The 24,726-nt window shown below is 37.1% G+C and overlaps 1 protein-coding gene and 1 long non-coding RNA gene across 2 annotated transcripts in view; both read right to left on the bottom strand.

Moving 5' to 3' along the window:
- Tspan12 (tetraspanin 12) overlaps positions 1 to 24,726 on the bottom strand; it is a 65,944-nt gene that overhangs the window by 32,044 nt on the left and 9,174 nt on the right. Inside the window, exons 3-4 of the mRNA XM_010635336.2 lie at positions 20,169 to 20,251; positions 19,406 to 19,541 (exon numbers count right to left, since the gene is read on the bottom strand). Coding sequence (XP_010633638.1) covers positions 19,406 to 19,541; positions 20,169 to 20,251 — 219 coding nt within the window. The remainder of the gene's footprint in view (positions 1 to 19,405; positions 19,542 to 20,168; positions 20,252 to 24,726) is intronic.
- LOC104869929 lies at positions 12,435 to 14,539 on the bottom strand. The gene is made up of 3 exons (XR_782399.2): positions 14,167 to 14,539; positions 13,527 to 13,578; positions 12,435 to 13,176 (listed from the first exon to the last, which is right to left on the bottom strand). It is a non-coding gene; the product is annotated as an uncharacterized LOC104869929 (long non-coding RNA).

The raw sequence follows: 24,726 nt of genomic DNA, 5'->3' as shown, positions 1-24,726 counted from the left end.
TCCTACCCAGGAGCAGGGGATATCTTTCCATTTTTTTATATCCTCTTCGATTTCTTTTTTCAGAGTGCTGTAGTTTTCAGTGTAGAGATCTTTTGTTTCTTTTGTTAGATTGATTCCTAGATACTTCATTTTTTTGGATGCTATTGTAAAAGGAATTTTTTCCCTTATTTCTCTTTCTGTCTGTCTGTTATTTGTGTATAGAAAGGCTATTGATTTTTGGGTATTCACCTTGTATAACAAACTTTAAATAGTACATGAATGGATTTTAAATCTGTCATGTAGATAATAAGGTGATATCTCTCAAAGTTCTGATAAGATAATCAGATTAAATAATGGTAGGATTTTAATAATGGTTCGGAAGGAAAAGGCTCAGGGGGAGGGTTGAAGACGCCTTCGAAGTCAGCCAAGAGGAAGCAGGAGGTGAGGACCTCAGTTTAGACAGTGGCTTGCAAATAGGTAGGAAACAGCTTCGGGAGATGTAACAAAGGAAAACTGACGTGACTCTGGAGTGTCTGGGTTTACAATGTGAGAGGAAAGGATGTATATCCCCAAAGCATAGAAATGGGAAGGGGTAACTAGATTTGTTGGAAGATGAAATTGGTCATTCTATGAGCAACATAGAAATGTATATAGAACCACTGGAAATGTCAGTTCGGAGCTCAGACACCCAAGGGGGAAAGTGGAAATTGTTTTCACGATTAGAACCAAAAATAGCAGCTTTTGGATGAGGCTGTATTTCTCAAGTACTTTCATAATTCATTCACTCAAGAAACTTGTGAAATGGGTAAGATAACTCCATTTTACAAATGAGAAAATCAAATCAGAAAGTAGGTAAGTGGCTTGCTCCAGAAGGGGACAGACAGAGTGAGGAGGGTGGATGACTGAGCCCCGTAGCGGTGTTGTGAGTGCTACTCCTTACCACCTCCCCAGCTGTGGCAGCAGACACGTAACGGGAGTGTGGGGAAAGAGTGGGCTTTCTTAAAGTGCTCCTCACCAAGTCCAGAAGAACTAAAATGACACTGAACTGATGGATCTTCCCCTTCACTTAATAGTGTAGGGTTGGGGTACAGGTAACGGCAGAAAGGCTCGCTTGTTATCTCCTTCACTGGGAAGAAGCCTCCATCAATGGCAGGCACGTTATTATTTCTCGTCACCGAACAGGTACTCAATAAATATTTGTTACATAAAAGATTAATGAAAACAAAGTAGAGTAATTTGATAGTAAGTGATGGAGCATTCTCTTGGACTGGATGATTCGAAAAGGTCTCATAAAGGTGACCTGTAAGGTGAATCAGTGATCCAAAAAGAAGGTGATACAGTCAGAATTTGAGACAAAGCAAGCCAGAAAGAAGACACATCAAAGGCAGGGCCATGTTGCAGAGTAAGCTGGTGAGTTAGAAACAGTAACTTGAGCACAGAATGGGGTGGGATGGGTAGAATAAGTACATGTAAGTGCTCGGAGGCAAAAAGAACCACAGCACTGTGGATGACAGAAAGGATTCTGCCTCTTATTGTTAAGTTTAATGGAAATCCACCAGCAGGTGACATGATCTGAGGTACATTACTGAATTAATTCTGGCTATTTTTTGAAAAACCTCCTAAGAAAAGTAAAGGTATATGAGCAGAGGTACAAGTCTGGAAGCCTAGCCACTTTGAAGGATTAGTCAAGAGGAGCCCAGCCTGGGAAATTCAGAGAGAACTTGTCTCAAAATAAAAAGAGCTGAGGACGTAGTGCAGTGGTACAGCGCTGGCCTAGCATACACAAGCCAGTTTCGATCCCTCAGCAAGATGCACATGACTTACACAAAGCACTGCTGAACTAAAATGGTAGCAGGAAAAGAAAAAAGGGGGGTTAATCAAGGATTGTGAACCATTAGGGCTTATGTTTAAGTTTCTTTGTTCATAATTTTTGCCCAAAATAGGAAAACTAATAAAAGATACAGAAAATTCGAGTTTTTTGATAATTTCCATAATATAGTAATTATAACTTAAAAAATACAAATCAATGTTATTAGCTTTAATGTGCTTCCCTTATACATTTTTTTTATTTTAAAAATTAAGAATATATAATGCTGTAATTTCTTAGGCAGTATTAATAACTGGCTTGAAAATAAAAACTGGCTCAAAAGATAAAGTAGTATTCTGTTAAGGGGACCTTATTTAGCAAGTTACTTTTATTTTCACCATATAGAGTACTCACGGTTAGCTTCAATCTACTCTGATCTCAATTTCAAGTGTTGCTATTTCTAAGACTTAACTTAAAGATTTTAGCCTTGACATGCTGATTAGAAGAAATGTGGTGAGCCCACTAGGAGCACTTTGAAGTGAGTCATTCTCCATGCATGCTTTTTTAGACATGAAAAATGTTACATTTACCCATTCCACAGAGACCAAATATTTAGTAGTTATATATGCCATCAATTTTTTTTGTTTGTTTTTTTGTTTTTTTGAGACAGGGTCTCACTATGTAGTTGAGACTGACCTGGAACTCACTATGTAGCCCAGGCTGGTCTTGAACTTGCAGCGATCCTCCTGCCTCAGCCTCCTGAGTGCTGGGATTATAGGCGTGTGCCACTAGGCCTGGCGTAAGCAATTTTTTTCGCGGGGGGATACCAGGGACTGAACTCAGGACCTTGCACTTGTGAGGCAGGCAGTGGATCCACTGAGTCAAACCTTCGGCCAATTTTCTTATCTTTCATTAGATAAAACCCTAAGAGACATGAGACTTCAGAGCAAAATTACGCTATAGGATACTTTTGCTTCTCAGATTCTTAACCTAAATTATTTTCAAAACTAATGTGCAGTTACAACAAAAACCAAAGCATCTCTTAAAGCATAAATCACACATGGATGTTAATTAAGTCTGCTGAATGGAAGGAGGCGATACCCTGACTTTGTCTTGGGGATAACCATACAGATTTCTGGACTGATTTCACATCCTATAACATCTCACTTGAGTCATTACCCTCACTTCTATCTCCTGGAGTCATTGACGAGTTTATAAACGTCTGGGCTGCACTAACTGAAAAGTCCCAACACAGAGGCATAGGCAAATGCCCAGATGTATGAACCTGTTTGATATCTAAGTAGCTGCAGGCCAATGGAGCGAAACACCGAGTATGTAATAACAACAGGTAATCTATCACCTTTGATTTCTTAAAATAAGCTCTACAATGGCCTAGAAATACCATCATTTAGACACCCACAGAGATGCATAGGTAAAGAATACATATCTGAAACAACCCCCAAATTAAAAACTGGCACTGAAGTTCATGAGAGGGAGAGTATAAATTCCATATAATAGGACCACTCTTTTAATATGATTTTTTTGGGGAGTACCGGGGGTCAAACTCAGGTCCTTGTGCTTGAGAGGCAGGCACTGGAACCACTGAGCTAAATCCCCAGTCCCACTCTTTAAATATGAGAAAATTCCAAAATGATGAATCAGCTTTCCAGTGTTTTCAGTTGATGCAAGTTCTCTCATACAAAGTTATTCTTTCTTTCACTAACACTCAAGAACACCGATTATTTCACCTTGAGGTTGAATTACAAGTTTAATGAACATTATAAAACTTTCTTAGATGAATTAAATCTATAATTTAGCTCAAATAAAATATTGTCACAAATGATACTGCAGCTTCAGGGTCAGCCACTTTTGCCTTGTTACATTATGTTAGCCTGAAATGACCAATTTTCCAAGTGCGAGAATATTTTAAAGGTCCATCTATCCTTGATGCAGCACACTAGATCAACTGCATTTACCCCTAAATTTTTTTAGTGAGATCTGAGTCACTGATAAAAATTGTCATATTGCTCATTGCACAGAGAGTCAGTCACTATTTACTTTAAGGGCTGAGTTACAAAGCATTTGTAAAACAGTGTTGGGCCAGGGATTTAGCTCAGTGGTGCCGCGCCTGCCTCCCAAGCGCAAGGTCTTGAGTTAGATCCCTGGTGCCACAAAAAAACTCAAAAATCCAAAAAAACACCCCAAAACCCAAAAAACAAAAAAACATAGTGTTAAGCCACAGTTTAAAAAGAACAAAGCTAGCAAAGAATTAAGCACCAGATCTTCCAGTGTGTTCTGTTATGGTGTGAAGAGTACACACCTATTATATGTATGTGTATACCCCTCATCCCTAGTGTCAGCCTGTACCGTTTTCCCAACGCTCCTGGTTTGCTGGTTGGTCTGTACCAGTCTCTGCCAAAGCAACTCATCTTTTCTTCCCCTTGAACACTTTCCTCTCTAGAATGATAGAGAGAGCTCTGAATCCGGCGTCAGAAGATAGAAGTTTAAATCCAATTCTAAAACACAGTGTGATCTTTGGCAAATCATTTATCTTTCCTGGTGTCAGTTTGCTCATCTAAGTAATGAGGATAAAAATAAGTTTTTTTTTTTTTTTTCTGCATTGTTAGGGTTGATTTGGTACATGTGAAAGTACTCCAGAAAATGGAAAGGAGATACAAATGCTATTCTGTCCTGGTTTGTGAAACACAGTCTCATGCTGTGTTTTCTTCCACCCTAGCTCCCATTCCCCGCAGTGGGCCACGGTTTCTTCCTGAACTTCACCTCTTGTTCTTGACCATACTTTTCTCCTTCCTCTGAATATCAGGCTTTCCCTGTCTGACGTATCTCAGGCCTCAGCAATTCAGATTTTAGCCACTTGCCTGCCTCACTCACCAGCCATAGTGGGCACTTGGCGGCTAGAAGTCCGTTCTGGCTGGCAAGATCTTATTTTTCAGCATGAATTTATTCCCAATGCCTAACCGGTCCCTGTCACACAGCAGGTATTTAATAAATGTCAATGGACTTAATATCAGTTTACTAACTGGAGAGAGAAATTTCAGCATTTTCTTGGCTTTCTCTACCTAATCTGAACCTTGAGTTTCTTGCTAACATTTGACTCTGCTTGATTTCTGCCTACACATTTCTATTTTAAATACTGCTTCTGTTTTATGTGGGTTGGTTACATATATTACACCGTGATAATGCAGTGCAACTTGAAATGTTTAAGGCCACTTACATAGTTAATGAAAGAGAGCAATATGCACACTCTCCCCATATGCCCAGGCTACTGTCAACCAAGCACTTTAAACAAATGAAGAAAGAGAAAATATGTGTTTATACAAGGAAATAAGAATGCAGTTATTTCCTTTACTATTTTATTTGCTTCAAAAAAGTACTCACTCTCAAGTTCCTTACATAACTAAACTCCTCTGCTATAACTAATCTAAAAGTTGTATTCTAGCAGATTTAGCCCAAACATCTGTTCATGAAAAATCACATCTAGTAAGACACTGAAATGATGCAATTGAGCATTAGTTGTTTTATCAAACCTCTCAGGCTGAGAATAAATCCTTCAGTTCATAAATAGGTGGTTTTATTGGATTAGATAGTAAAAGTCTACATAAAGCAATGCATATGAGGCTGTCTTGTTGATTTATGAACAGAAGAATGTGGGCTTTGAGATAAAGTCAGCCTGACCTCAGATTCAGGCTACCTTACCTACCAGCTGGATGACCATGGGCAAATGAGTAACCCTCCTCATTTGTAGAATTACTTCATGGTGTTGCTCAAAGGCTTCAATAAGGTAACCTGCTATTGCACTGTAACCACTCTTAATGGTGCCCATTTTTAATCACATAATAGCATCTATTAAAATGTACATTGTGCTGAGACAAGAGAAATCATTATGTTTAAAAAAACCTAACACACTTCCTGGCATGTAGCAGGGACTTGAACAGAGATTAATGATGATTGGAGAATGACAGTATAAAAGTGCTCATCCTCCTGAGGTTATTGGCATCACACCCCAAAAGCTGTTTGGTAAAACCTTTAGTAAGGTCTCTGTCCAGAGAGAATAGAGGCAGTATTTCCCAAAACATCTGCTTAAAAAAAAAAAAAAAAACAAAAACTAGCAGGATGAGTGTGAAGGGTGGGGAGCTGACTTCTTTTTTTAAAAAGGACTAAAGTCAATTTGTTATTTTAAACTAAGCAGGATTGCCCACAAAATTGCAAGAATGGTTCCAGTTACTAGTCTTTGTCCCCTGCAAATATCTGAGGAGGAAGGGAGAAGCTTGGCATTTCAGTTTCCTATTTAAGCCCTTGCTTACTCATGGGCAAACGTATCCCCTAAAACAAAGGTGATTTATTACTCTTCCCTTTTAAAACTATTTTACTTCGTTATGTTTGTAGAGACAAAACTGTAAAATCTCAGGAGGTTCTTTTTTTTTTCCCCTGTTCTTTTTTTTTGTTTTTTTCTCATTGAGTTTATTGGTCCATTTTAGGTATACAGTACAGTTACATTGACCATTGGGATCTTGTACCTTTACATGACAGGTCTTGGTTCTCATTTTTTCTCCTTACCCCTGCCTTCCCTTCAACCCCTCCTTCCTTCCTTATTTACAAATACTTTATTTTCATTTTTTTCATTTCCTCATATTTTTTCTTTTCCCTTATTTCCTTTCCCCTACCCTTCCCAATTAAACATTTATTTTAAAAAATGGTCTGATCCCCTGCCCCCCTTCTCTTAGAATTTCACCCTACAGAACTCATATGCCCTCTCCCTTCTTAAAACTTCACTAAATGTGATTGAACAAATCACTTAACCTCTTTTCACATCAGTGAAGACTTTTGTAAAACGAGGATAACATTACTGCCAACCTCAAAGTATATTTAGAAGAATTTAATGAGTCAATATAATGGAGAGCACATAAAACAGTGTCAGATACAAAACACATATTATGTTAGGGATACTGTTGGTGATTTGGTAGCAATACCTCAAATCCATCATCTACAGATCCTAACTTCTGAACACACACTTGCACAAGCACATGTTCGTATATGAGCATACAAAGCTCTTTCTGTCTTTAAACTAAGCAGGGATGTCATTAAAAACTCTATCTACTCATCTTTGACTTTTTCCATTTGTGGAAAAAATTAAAACTACCACTACGTCAAAGTTTTAAAGATATCAACAATTGTTTTTTGGTGCTCCCTACTAGGTTTGGCTAATTAAAGGCACAAATACAGCTTTAAATGCCATGTCAAAGTCCTTGACAAATTGTACGTGACAGCAATTCCATATTTTTTTGCTATATTTTCAACTAGATCAGATTAGCTTCTTTCCAATAGTAAAACTGATGCTTTTCTTATTCACATTCTACATTTTTATACAGAAGTAGGGATGAGTTGTAGCCAATGAGTACTAAACGGTTCATTACATAGAATTTTTATAAAAGAGCTGAGAAATGAATGATTTTTTCTTAACTGCTAACAACTGATATTAACAAACTTTCTAAGAAGATGCTATTTGTTTCATATAAAATATTTCAAATAACTCTCACTTTCAGAATATTGATTTGTTTTTTATTTTCATTTTTAAATTTGTCAATCTAATGAAACCAAAAACAATCTTTAACAAAGATAATCAACTTATTGAATATATTAATGCTGGTAAAGAGTTGATAAATATAGGAAAGAAGATTTTTAATTACAAAGATACTGTTAAGAGGAAAGAAAGATAACCATGAGTATGGAACTTGAACACTTTCATTCATCCAATTTTATAGAAAAAAGACTCTGGGATATATACTATCTAAAGAAAACAGAAGTCCCCTGTTCAGATCAACAGAAACAGATAAGGCAGTCATTGTCCAACCTGTTTTTCTATATAAATACTAGCTGAGATAGACATTTTATAATGAAGCAAAATGATAATGCTTTCCTCTAACACTTACATAGGCCTCTTTGTAAGGTGGGTTGATAATCAAAGAAGTATCACAGAAACCCTGGCAGTAAGAGTATGTTTCACAAACAGAAAAGTAAAAATTGTAAACATGATAAAAGTTATTTTAACCTGCTACTCTCTTTATTTATAACTAAACCATCAGATCATTGTTTTTTACAGTGACACTCAGCATAATTTAAAAACTACAAAAGTCAGATTTGCTTATCTTGGAAAATTAATACAACCTGAGAGGAACCTCCCCCAGCCAAATAAAAACTATTTTAAAGTATAACATACTTTGACTGGACATTTTAATATTTTTAAAACAGAGACCCTTTTGACTCCTTTTACATGTTACATAACCAACACTTTTACTAAACAAAAAGTATGATTAAAGGCCTGTATTCATTAAATGATAAATGATAAACTCCAGTCTCTACCCTGTCAAATACTAAACTCTGCAAGCTTTCAGTGCTAAGTATCTTTATGTCAGTTGTTTATTTTTCCTTTCCCAGCGATTGGAGGTTTAAAAATATTATATTACTTATAGTTAGTAAATAAGGGAATTCCAGTGCCAAATATTTGCACAAGATAATGGAACAGCCGCCTTTCTGTAAAGAATGTTCAAGGACTACAATACTAACAGGCAAGAATATTTAATACCCGTTGGTCAAAACACACACACAAATAATACAGCCAAAGGCAGGCACATACACGCACACACACGCACAGAGGTTAGCTAATTCTCAAAGCAATGTGACAGTGGACATAGGTTTGTTACTTTCTGTGGACTATCATTCTTTTTTCTTTTTCCAACAGCAGGGATTGAACCAGCACCATAAGCTTGTGGGGCAAGTGCAGGGCTGCTGAGTCACAACCCCAGCCCTAAGATCCATCATTCAACACATCCAATATCTTTCTATACATTTTTCAAAGAAAAGGCCACACCGAATCTCCTTCCTTTTTAAATAATGGGGCAGGGATAAGGGGACAAAATGAGAATCGAGACCTGTCATGTAAAGGTAGAAGATCCCAGTAGTGAATGTAACTGTACTGTATACCTAAAATGTACCAATAAACTCCAATTAAAATTAAAATAATAACTAGGACAAGGTCGGTCTAATTCATGAAGAAAAAGTTACAACACTAAGCCAGTTGTTGAAGAAACAATCATACAATTATTTAGCACAGGCAGAAATTCAAACACAAGAAAATATTAGCATTCCGTGATGGCTTATACTTGAATCAACATAGGCTATTCTTTACCTTCTTTTCTTTCCCACGGAATAAATATATGAAAAGAAAAAAATGGAAACAAAGTCTTTGTAAATAAAGAGGGGTGGAGAGGTTGAAGGGAGGGCAGGGGAATGGGGGAAAAATATAAGAACCAAGATACATCATGTAAAGGTACAAATTCCCGATGATGAATGTCATCATATTGAACACTTAAAAGGAATTAATATGAGAGAATGAAAAAAATGGAAACAAAGTCTTTGTAGATAGGGAGGGAGGGGTTGAAGGGAGGGCAGGGGAATAGGGAAAAAATAAGAACCAAGATTGATTAGTAAAGGTATAGATTTCCCACAATGAATGTCATTATATTGTGTACCTTAAAGTACCAATAAAATTAATTTTAAAAATAAGTATAAAATTCAATAGTAAAAAAAAGTACCAATAATCTTAACAAATACTTAAAAAAAGACTATTTAAAATGTATATTACTTTAATTCCCTTTTGGTATATTACTTTAATTCTTTTGGCCATTGCTGAGCCAATTTATCACAGGTGACACTGCTAAAGTCTCAATTACTAAGCACTGGAATCCCATGTTGCTTCAGCTACTAGAGAAGTGTGTTGTGGCAGGATCCATGGGTGTAGCTGAGGGTTGAGTCCCTGGGATCAGCGGCCTGAATCATGAGAGGTAAAGCATTAAGGGAAAGCAATATGACAGCTGGCCATGCTACAGAGGTCACCGTGTAGATGGCTTCTGTTGCCTTGGAAGCTAGGTCAGCTCACTCTACAAACTCAGCCAGATCTTAAAAGATTTACAGGGTGCGACTGGCCTCTGAAGAGGCTATCACTACAGATTATATGAGATGGGTTCCTGGTTGCCAAAACCTGTAGACAAAAATGCAATTAGGAAGCAGCCTTAGACATATCCTAAGTAACATGGCCCAAAGAATGCCAGCCTCAATTCCGACCCAGACTGTGGCTCTCACTCAGAAACCCCCACCCACTTTAATTGTGTCCAGACTCTTCCCAAATAACACAGGGACAAGAGTTTATTACAGCAGGCAGCACTGGAACAATGCTTCTCACACGACAACAAGTTAAGAAACTGAAAATTTAAGACGACTTTTGACGAGGCAGACAGAAAACGCAAACTTTGGTATCTGCCAATAACTTCTGAACCTATTCATAACTCTGAATGTATCTTTTTGTCACATTCCTTTCATTATTTTACTTTTATTTTAGGACAAGTTAAGCACTTCATCTTATTTTTGTGTATTTTCTAGAATAACCAAAAAATCCATTTATTAAAAAGACTTAAAGAAATTAGTTTCCCTTAAATTTTACAAATCTACATATACATTTTTTTTTTTTACAAGTGGACAAGCTTATTCCTTTAAAAAAAAAATGATAAATCTATTCTAGGAAAAATACTTTCTTCTTTAACCCAAAATATAGGGGATATTCCTTAAAAAAAAAAAAAGCATAAGAATACAACTCTTTGGGAATGTTACAACCTGGTGCGTAGTTATGTTTAGTGTTTGGGGAAGGAAAACTGTCTGTAAATAATAACGAAATTAAATCATCAAAGCTGCACATTAGCCAACAGGCAGTTTCCAGATGTCTAATTTAGCTTGATGGCTGTGTTTCTGCTATTAAATATGAACTACAGTAACTCAGATAAGTAGAATTTTGTTAATAATGGATATCTGGGAAAAACATCTAAAACATTAGTATTGCTTTCTCTGTTATGAACCTTTGTTATCACTAAAGCCACATAGTAAGAATAACAGTCTCTTCCATTCTCTCTTCTATCATTAACTAAGGTTCTGCACAGGGAAAGCCCCCTTATCTCATAGGGGCACAACCAGGTCACCATTTTCCTGCAGGTAATTAAACAAAAAAGTCAGAAGCAACTGAGAGAGACACTGCACCCAAGGATGTGAACACAAGATGGGTCAGATCATATCACCTTCTGCTCAGAGGACTTCAGCCTGCTGCATGCACCTGGCAATCAACACTCTCCATATCTCAGCCCCAATTCCCAGGGCCAGCACTCAGCTATACCGGCTGTTCATCCACTCAAGGACACCCACGTGTCCTTCTCCAAGCCCGCCACCGGCTTGCCCACACTGCCTCAAACAATCCCTTCAGCAGCCACTGAGTTTCTCCGGGGTGCCCTGATCCCAACAATGGCCCCCCAAAGGCACTGCTCGGCCCCAACCACTGTTCACCACCCACCTACCCTCTTCTTCCCTTTACCAAGTCTCAGCTCAAACATATTCTTATGTTCTTTTATTAAGTGCTCTCAGTGGTACAAGACTACTGTTCCTTGGAGTTCTTTCAAAATGTCTTTAATACACAAAGAGACATTTTGGAATGAAAACGATTATAAAAGGCAAGTCACAAATTATCTCATTAAAATTATCAGTCCATGCTGTCAACTCAGTGGTACAAACCCTGCACACACCTGAATTTTTAAAAAAGTTTTAAGTATTGTTTCTTGGGAGAAACACTGGAATATCTCACGTTTTCTATTAGGAAATGATTCTTAAATTGGCAAGTATCATCTAATAAAAATTCACATCTTTTTAAGGATAGTGCTTCTAAAATATCTACAGAGTTGCAAACATTTTGAGGAAATTTATAGGTTCCAGTCTTCCTATTTTAAAACAGAAATAATGTCAATCTAAAGAAAATTTGGGAACAACTATTTATTTTAGAATAATTCAAATGTATGGTTTAACAGAAATACCAAGTATTATGGCATATTATAGTAGTATATAGCATAAATATATTCTTTATATATTTAAAATAAAGTTTTAATTATTATTTCTGGCTCCTGAACTGAGATGACTCATCTTAACATGAACACATAACCAGGGCCTGTGACCATGCTTTACATGAAAAACTGAGAAGATGTATGGATCGGGTTTTTTTAAAGTAAGTTATTAAAATTTATGTAATTTCATGAAAAATGGATTCCTTTATGCATCATCTTATTGTTTAGTCATTAAACATCATACATTATGCAGTTGAGCTGGAAATGACTTTCCTCCTTGGTTTAATGCTCTCATTCTTTGCATTTTGTGATTCACCCTCTCATTTAACTTAGGTATGCATCTACTTTTAAATGGATATCCACAGCTGTATGTGCACCAAAGGAACTCAGTGAGGAGGCAAATGCGGAAGCAAATGAGACAGCAAAACCAGCGGCCACTTGTGTCATTCACCTCCAGGCAGTGTTAGCTGTACTGGTGACCACCCTCAGAAAGAGGAAGACCGCAGGAAGACCTGGTTTTCACCTTGGCACAAAGTAACAGCAGTCACCAAATCAATGGATATAGACTTATTTGATTCATATTTAACCAAAGGTATCTGAAATGTATCTTTAAGAAACAACAGATGACATGAGTTAAAACGCTCACTATGACAAAGAACCCTTATGTGCAAAGGACAGAAATACAAACATGGAACCACTCATCTTTCCAACCCTGTAGTAAACAAAAGGTCCAATAAGCACCAACCCCCTTACAAAGACCCAACACTAAAACATGAATATCATGCACTTGTCCTGGTTGCCCGTTACTGACACAGCATTTACTTTTAAAGACATCTGCTTGCGTGCTTTCCAGACATACTGCCATCACCGAAGAAACAGAAATGGTCATAGAACTAGGTTATAGGCTCTTCTGAATACAAAAGCTAGAATAATTACTAATGCTATATGTAAGTACTACATGTTCCACTGTTATGTGGAGGTTTTCTATTGCCTCCTGTTCTAAATGTAAAGGATTTCACTCCTAACTAGAAATACCCACTGGACCTGTATACTCCACAAAATAAAATCAGACTTCTCTACAAAGACCTTTACAATTGGACTGACTTCAGGTTCCTCTCACTGCATACCAACACCACAGCCATAATTTTGCCTAAATTTGCTGCAACCTTTCACCCCTCCACATTTGTACACAGTTTTTTTGTGGTTCCAAATCCCCTTTGCTCCTCTTCTCTGCCACAAAATCCTAGTGCATTTTCAGTATCCAATAAAGACTCTCAAATAAAAACTTCAGCAAGTCTCCATCGCTCCTGATTACAGGTTGCTGCATTGATTTATTTGTACATTTAATACTACATTTTCCTGTGTTCTTTTCTTTCTGTTCTCTTCATTCATCTTCGTTTCTCAAGTGTCTCTCAAAGGCTGGGTGCTCAATATATGCTTAAGGAGGGAGAAGGAAAGAAATGGAGAATGGTAAGGGAGGAAAGGAAAAAGGAAAGGAGAACCTGCTTGCTTCTGTGACAGGATTAGAGAAAATGATAACTATGGTGGAATTTTAGAGTTCCTTTTTAGTAAGAACACCAAAAGATTACATTTTTGAAAGTTAAATGACTGTTGAATCCATTTGAGTAATAAATGAAGCATAGTTAAGCCTTATAGAAATAATGCCAGTAAAGAATTAAAGGTATTATACTAGTGATGTGTGGTAAAATATGCACGGACTGGAACACAGACTGTATTTGAATGTAAATGATAGAGACTACCGGCTGTGTGTCTTGGGAGAACATTACCTTTCTTCCTTTGTAAATAAGTCTAATCACATCTTCCGGCTATGAATATTTTCTGAGAAAACAAAGGCAAAACACTGAGCAAATGTGAACACAAGGTAAATAATATAATGAACCTTAATTTAGAAATAAAGTTGTAGGGGCCAGGCATTTAGCTCAGAGGTTCGGTGGCCTGCCTTGCAAGCCCAAGGACCTGAGTTCAATCCCCGGTACCAAAAAAAAAAGTTGCAGGCTCTCAATCAAAAATATAAACAAAATAATAAATATATTCTACTAGTAGTTTAATTTCAATTTAATAACTTATGAGTATCTATATAACTACAAATTTCATAACTACACAAGAGAAAGCTTTAAACAACAGGTTTACAGAAAGTTCATTACTGTTTTAAGATATCCAGGTTTCTCATTATGATTTTTAACAACAGAACAATTAAAATGAAGAAATTTCTTCATGGCCATTAAACATGTACTTGATTTCCATTAAGGAAGTCATTTAGACCTGGTTCAATAATTCTATATTTTAAGAAAGCTTTAAAAATGTTTCCACACAATAGCTATATGCAAATTCTTTAGAATAATAAAATTGAAAAAAAATCTCCCTTCTTAAACAAAACCCACAGGTCATTATATAAAGTACATCCACCTTCACTGCTGCCAAGCGCTGGGCTGCTTGCGCTCTGCTGGCAGGTGAGCCTGTATTAGGATCACGTCCTGGCAAATGATGATCTCCTGATGGTGACATTCAGCTGATGTCAACATTGTAAACTTCTCTGTTGAATCTGTTTACATTCCGCCTGAGCTGGCACTGCTTTCCTAATGCCTGTGTTAATAGCAAGGTAGAACTGCCATAACAAATGAATTTCATTTAGTCTGCCGCTCGAGCCTTGGAAAGTACCCATCTAAGGCTTAAAACCAATTTCCTTTTAGCTTCAATTTCTCTTCTAAAGAGAAGGAATTTCTGTTACTGAAATTGCTTAGAAAGTCATAACATGTTCAGGTTTCTTTTCCTAGTCATTGCTAGTCTATTTTCCCATTATAGTTAGGTTTTAATTATTCTTAATCCCTTCATATAAATACATAAATGTTTGCCTCTCTATGATAGTTTCGCACTAAGAACACATCTAATTAGGGTTGGGTGGCCAGATTTAACAAAAATACAGCATGTTCATTTAAATTTGAATTTCAGATAAATAGCAAATGAAATTTAAGTACAGGATATATATCTATTTCATAGGATATACTCATACTAAAAAATTATTCATTGTTTATCTGAAATTAAATTTAATTGGATATCTTTTTTTACTCAGGAAACTTGAATTAGGGTATTTTAAAAACTTGCACCATAAGTCTATAATTCAACAGAAAGGTCAAATGTATGCCCTTTCATCACAAACTTTTTCTAATTGGTGGCCTCTTAGCTTTTGTTACTGCTCTTTTGGGTGGTGGAGGGGTGTCAGGGACAGGTTCGTTGTAAAGATAGGTTTTGAAAGAGGCTCTTTTTTCTAACCAGGAAAATGAATAATATTTTTCATTTTACATGATCAGCACCACTGCCCAGCTGCAGTCTTTCTTTTCATAATCATTCAAGAGATAGAGCAGCTCTCAGAGACACCAACTGTCCTTTAAAAATAGCTATCTCACTAAAATCTGGTTTATGGGTCCTAAAAGCGAAACAAGACTGAGTACAGGGAAATGGGCAACTTGGATGAATGCTTCTGTATGCTTAAATATTTACATCCAAAATAAAAGTAACGAATGTTCTATGTTTTAAAAATTAGGATAAAAGGCTAAAGGGCACAAAAGAAAAAGATATAAGAGCTGTCTTGCAAAGATCTGCCAAAGACTTAACATCACGTTAGATTCTTCATTACCTTATTCCACTTTAAGAAGGCACTGCCCTTGGAATGCAAATCCTTCTGACCTCCAGACTCCTCTTCGCCCCTCACTCAGGGTCTCACCAGGCACCATCCTCAAGCTAACATACTGGGTGCCCCCACTCTTGCTGTTCTAGTTTCCTGCCCATCGATGAATTTAATAAACATGTATTAAAGCAATGGGCAAGATGAAGGGTTCATATTACCAAATTGCTTGTGGTATAGTAGCCTGGGCTGATAATCAAAAGAGAGATTCATAATAAGCACAATACACTGCAATTCAAAGGTTGAGAAGAATACAGTGGAAACATCAGTAAAGGCCCAGTAAAAATTTTTCTTGGCAATCAGAACCACTGAAGTCTGCATCCTAGTCCTACCTTTGATTGCCCAGTGACCTTGGGTATGTAACTGAGTGCTTTAAATTTCTTTTAATATTTGCCTATCTCAGACGACTGTTCCCAGCTTTAAAATGAACAATATTATCTAAAGATGTACTTGCTCACAATGAATATATTTATTACATATACAGACATATACTAGTAAAAAGGGCAAAAATTAAAAAATAAAATGTTTTATATGCTGCAAGATGTCACAGTAAGAACTTAGGAAAGGTCAGAAATTGTAGACTAAGCAAAATTATTATGAATGTGTTGTTGAAAATGGACAGCCATGGTATAAATAGTAGATCCTCAAATTACTGGTTATGAAAACTCAAGAAAGTCATTTAACCTCCCTGTACTTCATTTCCTCATTTATATTACAAGACAATAATGGCACCTGTCTCACTAACATTGTGGAAAGGATGAAATTGATTATTTCATGGGAAAAATATGTAAAACTACAGTTTCCAAGATGGTAAGCACCTTAGAAACATTATCTACTTTGTCATTATTATCATTGTCATGGCTATTATTTCAAGAGGTAGCATTTCAGGTAAGTCTTAATGGACTGCTAATATCTAAAGAAAAGAAGAAGAAATTTGCCGCTGAAGGATCCGTAAGAATAAGGGCAGGGAGGAACAAAGCAAGAAACATTTGCTCAAGGGTAAAAATCATAGATTGGCCAGAGAATATGGATCTAGGTTAGAAAGCTAAAAATTGCTGATGAAGGCTTGAATGTAGGAAGGGCTTGATGCAACTGGGAGGGGTCTATAAATATTCATGATCCAACAGGGAAACTACCAAAGTCTTGGAACAGAGGAATAAGGTGATTGTGGTTTTATTAGATAAACCCGACAGCACTGGTTCATGGGTAGAATACAAGATAATAGAGGCAGAAAGATGAGTTAGGAGGCTACACACTCAGGCAAGCAGTCAGGAGAGAATGCATGAGGGCATTCCAAATGAGAATAGAAAAGAGGGGACAAACTGCTGAGATTGTAGGATCACTGCCTGTAGGATGTGGCCACTGAGTAGGGGAGGGAATTATGGAAGGGTAAGCCAGAGAAGCAACTGCCTGGGAAACAGACCAGATGCAGACTGGATGTGAGTGACAGGTGACTGAGAGTTGAGACCACAGCTCATTTTTTTTAGCAAGGAAGAAGCTCTTCTGAGCTGGACAAAATGAAGTCTAGAATCTTGCCATGACTACAGAGACAGCACAACAGTAATGGAAAATGAGTGGCCAAAGACAGTCAGAGAAAGAAGCAACAAAGATGACCCGTGGACCCTGGAACAGAATGCATGAAAAGTTGCTTCATGAAAAAGAGAGCATCCAGTAAGCAAAGGAGAGGGAAGAAGGGAGCATCAATCTGTGCTTGTCATCCGCTCAGAAACCTGCACTAAGTTCTTAGGGTTAAGCGTGGCGCTCTTCCTCTCGGGTCTCAGACGACCCTAGTAGAGATCTTATCAGAGAATAGTAAGATTATCACACACACTGGTCTGATGGCAAAAACTGATCACACAGATGTACAGATGTGGTCAGTAAGTGAAAAGTGAAAAGTGACTAAATGAACACGTTAACACTTGACACCTTGCCCCTCCATGTCACTATTACATCAGAATGCTCTTCCCCAAGTTACAAATTTGACTCTCACTTACAAGTGTATGGTCCATTCTACCTAAGTGTCAGGCCAAATTACTTTATTTGTCAACTTGCTATAGTAACAAGTAAATGGAATGAATAATTTTCAAAATGTATTCCCCAAAGCCTTGGGAGTCCTGTGAAATACCTAACCGCACCTCCTATCAACCCACCTGCCTAGGGACCATGCAGAGTAAAAGTTGAAAGGAGGGAAGAAAATAGCAGCCATACTTGAACTGGCTGCATAGGACATTAGTTCTGCATAGGACATTGTGATAATGTTATTTTAGCCGGGCATGGTGGCGCATGCCTGTAATCCCAGCACTTGGGAGGCTGAGGCAGGAGGATCGCTGTGAGTTTGAGACCAGCCTGGGCTATATAGTGAGTTCCAGGTCAGTATCAACTAAATAGTGAGATCCTGTCTCAAAAAACAAAAAAAGAAAAAGAAAATAGTTATTTTGAAAAAGGACTCTGGGGTTTTTCAAACTTTAAATATACTATATACCCCTCGAAGTATATAATATTTATATAAAATTCTTTAGTTTATTTTAAAATTATTGCCCAGTCTAACTCAAAATATGATTCCAAACGTTTTCACCATTCTGCTCATTACTATCTCTCCATGTGGAGGGAAGTAAAGCGCTGGGCATATTTCCATTTCTTGTGTGGTTTATTTTCTATAGTATTTTCTGTTTTCCAATCTTCACCCAGAAGAGCTATCCTCCAAGAGGCCCAGTAATCCACTAACACAGGTTGTTCTTGTGAAATTTGGAGCTTCGGTGCAGCTTCATACTAAGTTTCTGTTTCAACAGGCATGGGGCAGGAGCCTGCCAGGCAGCAGTGTGGACAAACTGGATAGCAAGAACCAGTACGTACTCTTCCTTCCCCAACCCACATTTGATAATGTCAGGTTGATAACTTGAAATCAACCATGCTGGGGGTATTTGTCCTATGGATACAAGCTTGCATCATGTTTTTTAGTTTTGCTTTGTGTTTTGGGGTACTAGGGGTTGAACTTGGGTCCTTTCCCTTGCGAGGCAGGCGGCAGAACCACTGAGCTAAAACCCTATCCCTGTTCTACAGAAATCCTCAAATACTACAAATGGGGCTTCCTTTCTACCCAGGGATCCACCTTACTGGCACACCACTCAACTTCCTTCAGATTTCTACATAAAATGAATGCACAACCATGGCTGAGATCTACTGTAAAGAGAATAACATATTCACCAAATTAACTTTTCAAGAGTCGTACATGTCTGCAAGTACATGTCAGCAGCCTCACTACCTGGTGCAATATTTTATACCAGCATCCTCTTCTAAAAATCTATGTACTGTGCACATTACTTTAAAATGACTGAAATCTTTAATGTTAAAAGGAAGTTTGCTACATTTTTATTTAAAAGACTAATCATAGAATTTTAATGATGTAATGAACTTAAAAAGTTATGCAATATAAACCTTTAAGAGTTAAGACAAAAAGTAAGTTTGGAGAAACTGAGACTCATTTACAGCTACTAAACTGCACAAACACAGCACCAAGATTTCCATGTATATCTGCTAGCTCACCACCTAAATTCTACATGGGATAACAGGGTGGGTTGTTTAAAAATAGAAGAGAAAGAAAATTAATTCCATTATGACTTCTCAGTTCTAGTCCTAAGGGACCTTTTTGAGTGATAAAAAGGTCTATGACACTAAAAAGAACTAATGCTTTCAAATGAAAATGTCGATACATAGCTGGAGTGAAATAATTAAAAAGCCCACGTATTTGCATAACTCATTATTTGAATACAGCAAATACTCATTTTGAAATCATCAGTCACGGAAAGAAAGATTCCAGATTCACAGGAGGCTGAACAATTATCACGGATTCAAGTTACTGCTATCACGGTTCCCTAAGTACATAATCTTACAGACTGATAGCAAACAATCCATTGCCAGCTGGTTTTTTTAAACTATAATGAAGTGAAGATAAAAACATTGTACCCATGCAAGAAGCAACAGGTTTCTTTTCACCGTTCCACAATATCCCAGCATCCCCACAATGATAAGGAAGCAACAAACAGCAATCATGACCGGATGAACTACAGGAAAGTAAGTCAAGATGACGGCCTCCTCTACTCTGAAAGAAAAAATATCAGACTGTAAGTAAGATATAGTCCACATATTCCCAAGATATAATGTAAAACTTAACCATTATTAAGTGCTTACAAAGTCCATTGTGATTAGGATTTTTTACAATAAAGCTATATCATATAATCCTTAACACAATTCTGAGCAGTATATATTACAGCCTTCATTCAGAGATGAGGACAAAGAATTTGTCCCTTGTCATGTTAGGGGATCAATCCTTGAAATTTAAGAAGAAAATAGTGTTGAGGTTTGGCTTTCATTATCTGAGGAAAACAAAGGTAAGGGGAAGTGGACAGTGGTTTTCTTAGGGGAAAAGAGCTCAGCTGTTCTTTACACACAAAAATGACATGGCTGAGATGCAGTAAGGAGGACAAGCAGTGTTACTATACCCAGAAGTGTCAATAGGAACACACTGCTGCCGGAGCCCTTACAGGAGTGGTGGCAAACCTCGAAGACAATGCTGGAAAATACAAGTGTCTGCAGCAGTGGGCAGGCAAAACTGCCCTAAAGAGCACAGAGGAGCACCATCCTGTAAACAGCTAAAGACAGAGGTATTTAAAAACCAGGATCTGAGGAAACCTAATGAAAGAATTCTATCAGTAATTACAGAGTTTACCTTGTTTCAGCAGTTAAAGTCAGAACATTATTCAGGTAATCCCTCATCCAAGCAGAGACCGCCAACACACTGATGGACATTAACTGTGGAGAAAAATACACACACAAATAGGTTACCAAGGATTTATGCAACATTCACTGTAGTTTTTTAAAGATAAGGATTTTTCTACATAATTTTATAGCTTTTCCTAATTATTACTGAAATTTATAATTATACAATTTATTTAGTAATCATTCTATAGTCACTAAGTAAAGTGTCACCAAATAGGATAGAGAAAATTAAACTATCAAATGATGCTGTCAGGTTCAGGACAGAAATAATCTAAGGTGAGGAAACTACAAAACTAAATTATCAAATATATAAAATGTGCCTAAAGCACACTGACATACTTAAAAGCAAAGAAGTAATGAAATACTACTACTGGGAAATTAAATATTGTCAAAAGATGTCAGAAGCTGACTTAAAAGGCCTTCTTTTGGATAAAATTTAAACAATGTCAACATTAAAGTAATAATATATGCAATGGTTTGAAACATCAAATGCTCTAAAATCCATAAGCTTAAAATTCTTAAAACTCACTGGTCACCTTTATAGGATGCTCATACGCAACTCAGTATCCAGATATTTGGTAAAATCCCTATTTATATTTATTCTACTTTTCCTGAACAACTAAAGGGAAAACCAAAGACTGAGTGAAAGTTTTAGTAGAAGAGTTTTTGCTAGTATGTGAAGAAATTATACTGCCAAACCACCATTTAACAAACTCTTCTGAAAGAACGGATCTACAGGAAAAGTTCTGATCACTACCAAATTTTTCAGGTCATGGATCCTTAATACAGTCTGTACATTGCAATCACCTCAGATTCAAAAAATTACTAAGCTGAGGCCCACCATGGACCAATTCTTGGAGTGAGGCCTGATCATCAGAAAGGGCTAACAGCTTCACAGCTGTTCTAATGCAGGCAGAACTGAGAACCCCTACATCAGGTGAAAAGGTTGATGGAGAATTCCAGTTGATGGTACCAAACTCCACTGCTCTCTTGTACTATATAAACAAGACTTAATGCATCTTCCAACATGACTGTAATACCTATGAAATATTTTACTGAAAAATCTAACCAGAACTTTATTAAGCCTCCAGCTCTATCAGTTTATGAGAAATACAGGGAACAGATTTAAAACTTCTTAAATGCCACCTGAGGAATGCAATCAGTAAAATCAAGAACATGAGATTACTTTGCAAGACTAATTATCTTGTTTCTTTAATTTACAAAAAATTGGCAAATGGAAAAAAAAATGAAAGAAGGAAAAAGATTTAAGAGATTTGCCAGTATACGCTAACCTGGTTTGAATCTTGATTCAGGCAAATCAACTGCCAAGATGCATTTATGTGACAACTGGGAAAATTTTAACAATGATTGGATGTCTCAAAACTTTAAGAAATGAGCTTTGTTATTCTAGATGTAAAAATGGATTAAGCTTATTTGGGGGCTTATTTCTTAAAGGACCTTTATCTTCGAGAGATACTCTCTGAAGTCGTTATAAATAAAATACAATGCCTGAGATGTGGTATAATAAAAAGTCATGATGTATAAGGGTAAGATGGAGCATGGAGGAGGGTATACTGATAATTATTGACACTGGGTAATGGGTAAGATGAACTATACTCTTGCTTCTACTTTGGTATATGTTTAAATTTTTCACAACTCAGTAAGTTTTTAAAACTATCTAAAATATATTGGGAATGAGTTTTCATGAGAAGCTTTTCATTACCATTATGCCAGAGACTTAGCTTTAAGTGCTGATACAATGAGTATCTTGGACAGAGGTGAGTCTTCTTTGACACAAGCAGGCTTCTAGATGAACAGGCTTTCTAGATAAAGGTTCCAAAGAGAGCTTTGTCCTCTCTTGAACAATGAAGAATGACTATCAGCTTGGAAAACCAGCTAATTAGTTCACTTTTGCCATTTGTTTATAAATATTCACTTAACACCTACTATCTGTCTGCTTTTCACTGGGCTAGACTCACAGTAAATAAAGCAAACAAGACCCTGCCCTTTTTTGCAGCCTCATGGAGGACACAGGCAAAAAATATACATGCAAAATAATGAAAAACTGGAAGAAGTGCCATGAAACACAGATAAGTGACCTGATGAGGGTCCAAAGACCAAAAGCGGCAAAGCAAGGAATAAATACCATGCGACTGGGCTTTGGAGATCCAGGATAAGACCCTATCTCTCAAATTTAAAAATGAGCAAAACCTATTTCACAAAAGTGTGGGGACCAGCCTGCACAGTATGCACTTTTTCAAAGAGAGCAGTCTTTAGCAGTCTGGCTCAGCTCAGTCTATCTACATGGCTATACTACATCCTTTGTGATAAATGAGGGCTCGAGGCTGCTTAACCTGGAAATAGAAATGTACTTCAACATTTGTAAACCAATACATTTTATTTTGTGTATTAAAATACATTTATTCAAAAATAGGTTCTTAAGCTGTACAAGACCTAAGACAAGTTTAGGAGGTCTGGAATCACAGTTCAGAGGAGAGTTAGGACAGTAACTATTATCTTCATTTCTTTTGGAGATGAAGAACAGACTGCAAACTTAATAAAACTACCAAGTGCATCAGCCACAGTGTAGTAGCCATGTTTTTAGCTTCTGTAAAGATGCCTTCACATTTGTTCTATCAGCAGATGCCAGATATTTTCTTCCAGAGAGTCTGATAATATGCTTCAATCACTTTGCCTTGACCTCTTTCCTCCCTCATCTCCGATCTCGTCCTTGGGCAAAGCTTTCCTCCAAGGGATCCACTTTTCAACTACAAATCAACCAAGAAATCACACCCCCAAGCACCTCCCTTACCAGGCTCTCACACTCAGGCCACCATAAACACAGCCTAATCACCCCAGGGTCAGTTATTCAAACAGGCCAGTCCTAAACCCTCACATATTCCTTCCCCTTGGAAACAACAATGAAACACCAGTTCACAGGTCCCATCTCTCCTTCTACCTGTGACTGAACCCCATGAATGATCTCTTACCTCCATAGTGAGACTGATATTTCTCTTGGAATCTGTGAGTACAATGAACTACCTTTTTGATGGCCGTCATCTACCAAACTGTTGCCTTAGTATATCTAGTAATAATAACACTACTAAGAACAAAACCTATTAAAACACAAAAGGCTAGCAGAGGGCCATGGGACTGTTAATTGAATCTTAGATCATGTGTCTCTCTACTTGGATAAATTTATTTTTTTGTTTTGTATTTTTGGTACTGGGGATCGAACTCGGGACCTTGTACTTGCAAGGCAGGTGGCAGAAGCACTGACCTAAATCCCCAGCCCTAAGTTTGAGTCTTTAAGTAACTTATAAGTGACACATGGAGAGGACAGCTTATTAGCATGCTCTTTTGTTCATCATCTTGAATTATTTTGCAGTTATATTTATTTAATTTTATTCAAAGTAATAAGTGACTTTGATACCTCCATCCTTGAATTTCTTGCAGGCTGTTTAGTCCACTTTCAACATCAGAGCTGAGTCAGGTGTCAATAAATTATCTGATACTTCATGATATATAATCTGTTAACACTGGTCATTATATACAATTCTTCCATTTATAATGAAAATGTGTATCAAAATAAGATTTTTTTTTGTACTGTAGGACAATTAAATGAGTGTCTAAGTCAGGAATGAGTCTTCCTTGACACACAGTGGCCATGAAACAGGCTTTCTAGATAAAGGCCCCCAAGAGAACTTTGTGCCTTAACAATAAAGGATGTTGATCTGCTTGGAAAACCAGCAAAATATGTAGTTCACTTTTCTCATTTGTTTAAAAACATTTACACGATATCTGCTATTTGCTTTGTGCTGGGCTAGATTCAGTGATGCACAATGAATAGAACGAGACCCTGGCATTTTGCAGCCTCTTGGGGCATAGAACATTAAGTACATCCGCAAAATAATGAAAAAACTGAAGAATGAAATCATTCTTCCATTCTAAAAATACAAGTTGATCACCTGCTCTTTGTGCTACGTAAGAGATGAGAGACAGAGACTATGGTGCAATTGACTAAGCGAAGAGAACATACACTAATTAACTCATCGGGAATATAAATATGTAACTATATAACTGCAAAGTGTATTAAGTGTTAGGAGGAAATAGCACAAGTTGCTCTACGAACTGACTTATGTCACAGTGTCAAAGGGACTTGTCTTGGAGAGCTAAGATCTGAAGAATATTGGCAAGTTAATCAGGAGGAGAGGGTTGTAAAGAACCTTCCAGTCAGAAAAAAGAGCAAAGGTCCTAGGGTGGAAGGCGGCATGACATATTCAAAGGAAACTGGTACATGGTAAGGATCAGGCATAGGTCAGACTGCAGAGTCTTAACATGTATGGTCTTGACCATAGGACAAAGGGAAGCCATTGAACTTTGAATTCCAGTTAGGAATCTCAGCTCTACTCCTTTTCATCTATATGGCTCTGGATATACCATTTAATTCTTCTCAGCTTCAGGTGTGTGTTTTTTTTTTTTTTTTTTTTTTTTTTTTTTTTTTTTTT

Source organism: Fukomys damarensis, unplaced genomic scaffold, assembly GCF_012274545.1.
Source record: "Fukomys damarensis isolate Sample0158 unplaced genomic scaffold, DMR_v1.0_HiC HiC_scaffold_4, whole genome shotgun sequence".
NCBI lineage: Eukaryota > Metazoa > Chordata > Mammalia > Rodentia > Bathyergidae > Fukomys > Fukomys damarensis.
The sequence above is the reverse complement of the archived record's forward strand: the minus strand, read 5'-3'. Positions and strand labels throughout refer to the sequence as shown.